At 36.3% G+C, this 2887-nt stretch overlaps 1 protein-coding gene across 1 annotated transcript; it reads right to left on the bottom strand.

The window, feature by feature from the left end:
- Positions 1 to 1459: 1459 nt before the first annotated feature.
- On the bottom strand, positions 1460 to 2398 carry LOC130845874 (olfactory receptor 4L1-like). The gene has a single exon (XM_057723684.1). It carries the CDS (start codon positions 2396 to 2398, stop codon positions 1460 to 1462), a length of 939 nt encoding a protein of 312 aa, XP_057579667.1.
- Between the last annotated feature and the right edge of the window lie 489 nt (positions 2399 to 2887).

Genomic DNA, 2887 nt, shown 5'->3' with positions numbered 1-2887 from the left:
CAAAGTTCTATTAGCAGACTCTCTAAGAAGTGGTATTCTGTAGATGTTCCCAAAGCAGGCATTGTTTCAATGCTGGTGTACTTTCCTGGAATGCAGTTCAAATTGGGGCACAGGTGTGATTTTTTAAAATTTCTTTTAACATCGTTAATTAATTTTTAAAATATTTTAAATGAATTTGGCAATTCTATATGTTTTGTAACCTGAGGGGCTGAGGAGCCTGAGTGCACTGTACTGACAGACAAAAAAATCTTAAGTAATATTTTATTAGATGACATATAATTACATCTACCACTGAGTGTATACTTTACCTTATAACTGGTTAGAATTCCTTTAATGTAGGGTGTTCTATATTGTGAGACTGAGAATTTTTTTTTGTTTACTATGTAGAAATAGAGTTGAATATAATTCTAATGGAAAATATTCTTAAATTATGGTATATTACATAAAATCAAAAACTGTGCTTTTATTTTTTATTGAGGTTTAAAAGTCAACTGTGCACACTTATGACATTTCTCAGAGCATGTGGTTTCAAGGCTGCTCTTTGTAGTTTTTTTGAAATTGTCCTTCCACTGATTTTTTTTTTTCCCCTATGATATTTTATATTCACTCTGACATCTTATATTCACTATACCAGCGGTCTCAAACCTTTTTGGCACCAAGGACTGGTTTCATGGAAGATAGTCTTTCCACGATGAGGGCGGCGGGGGATGGTTTCAGATGATTCAAGCACATTGCATTTATTGTGCACTTTATTTCTATTATTATTACATTGTACTATATGATGAAATAATTACTACAACTCACCATAATGCTGACAGCAGGTGGAGCTCAAGAGGTAATGTGAGAGATGGAGAGCAGATGTAAATACAGATGAAGCTTTGCTCACTTGCCGGCCGCTCACCTCCTGCTGAGCAGCCTGGTTCCTAACAGGCCACGGACCAGTACCGGTCCATGGTCCAGGGGTTGGGGACCCCTGCACTATACTATTAAACTTATTCATTCTTATTTTTTGTCTCATTGATTCAACAGGTTGAAATTAAATTTTTCCCATTGCTGTTAACATTCTTTCAATCATGATTTGTTCAGGGTACCACATTTATGATAGTATAAGTTTATGACTCATTAAACATCCATAGCTATTAAAATTATATCTAATACTATTCACCACATATTTTTGTATTTATTTCTTCACTAATAAATATCTATATGTACATATATATATATAGACTATATCATAAAGTATTGAATGACTTTGTATGTCTATTTGGCTGCAAAGATCATTAATTATCATTATGTATTATAAAGCCATTACATGTGAATTTAAAATGTTTTATTATTAATTTTTCCTGCACCAGGTATGATTCTAAAATAAGAGAGTGAAACCACATATTACATATCATGTATTCAAATTCTGTTAGCACAATATTTGAAAGCTGGGTTAGCTATACCGTCCTAAAATCTAGAAGTTCTGTGTGGCACTAACATTTTGGAACCTTAGTTTTCTCATGGCCCCTTGCATTTTCTGATTTCTCAAGGTGTAGATAATAGGATTCAGTAAGGGTGTGATAACAGTGTAAAATACAGCAAGGATTTTATTGCCTGCAAAACTCTTGAATGGCCAGGCATAGATAAAGATACACGGCCCAAAGAACAGAGTGACCACAGTGATGTGGGCAGACAGTGTGGACAGAGCCTTGGAGAGCCCTCCAGATGATCTCTGTTGCACAGTGACCAGAATGACAGTGTAGGAGACAAGCAAGAGGAGGAAACAGATAAATGACAGCAGTCCACTATCAGCAATGACAAATAATTCCAGGGCATATGTTTCCACACAGGCAAGCTTAATCACAAGGGGAAGGTCACAAAATATGTTGTCTATGATGAGGGGGCCACAGAAAGGCAGGTTCACTGTTAATACCATCTGGCTCGCGGTATGTATAAAACCAATTGTCCATGAAAGTATAACAAACCCTTTCAGCAACCTGTGGCTCATGATTGTCCTGTAGTGCAGGGGTTTACATATGGCTACATATCTGTCAAAAGCCATGGCTATCAAAAGAGTCATCTCAGCACCTCCAAAGAAGTGCATAAAGAACATCTGAGCCATGCAGCCCCCCATGGAGATGGTCTTGTGTTCAGTGAGCAAGTCTCTGAGCATCTTGGGTGTGGTGACCGTGGAGAGACACATGTCCAAAAAAGAGAGGTTCCCAAGGAGGAAGTACATGGGAGAATGCAGGGTGGAACTACATGTCACTGTGACCATAATGAGAATGTTTCCCAACACAGTAGCACCGTAGATCAAGGAGAATGTCACAAAGAAGACAATCTGAAGTTCCCATCCTGCAGAAAATCCTCGTAAAATAAACTCAGTCCCTACAGATCCATTTTTCACATCCATTTACTCAACTCAGAAAGCTTCCAGGAGTTCTTTATATACAAGGAGAATATTTTTAAAAGCCTCAATTAGCACTGACGTTTTCTGATTTCTATTTGATGAGTAATAGTTGGTGATATGAAAGCATATTGTCTTAAATCTCAGATTTTGTTTTTTGAACCCGTTTTCTCAAATCCTTGTATCACCATTGTTCACAGTGAGGAGTTTATGTGTTGTGTGTAAATGTAGGTATGTTGTGATTTAGAAGTAAATAATGAAATGATTCACTCCTAATGTATATATTTTGCTTTGGTTGTAATATATCACACTAAATCATCTTTGCTCAGCTTCATAGACATCGTTCACAGGCTCTAGAGTGATCAAAATTAATCAATAACGATTACATGATTACTATGTGATAAACTATTGTTTTTCACATTTGTTAACATGCTTTATGCTCATAACAATCCCATGAAGCGTTTTAATTATCCTAATTTCACATAAAAGGAAACT

Source organism: Hippopotamus amphibius, chromosome 2, assembly GCF_030028045.1.
Source record: "Hippopotamus amphibius kiboko isolate mHipAmp2 chromosome 2, mHipAmp2.hap2, whole genome shotgun sequence".
NCBI classification, from domain to species: domain Eukaryota; kingdom Metazoa; phylum Chordata; class Mammalia; order Artiodactyla; family Hippopotamidae; genus Hippopotamus; species Hippopotamus amphibius.
This window is presented reverse-complemented; position numbering and strand designations above follow the sequence as displayed.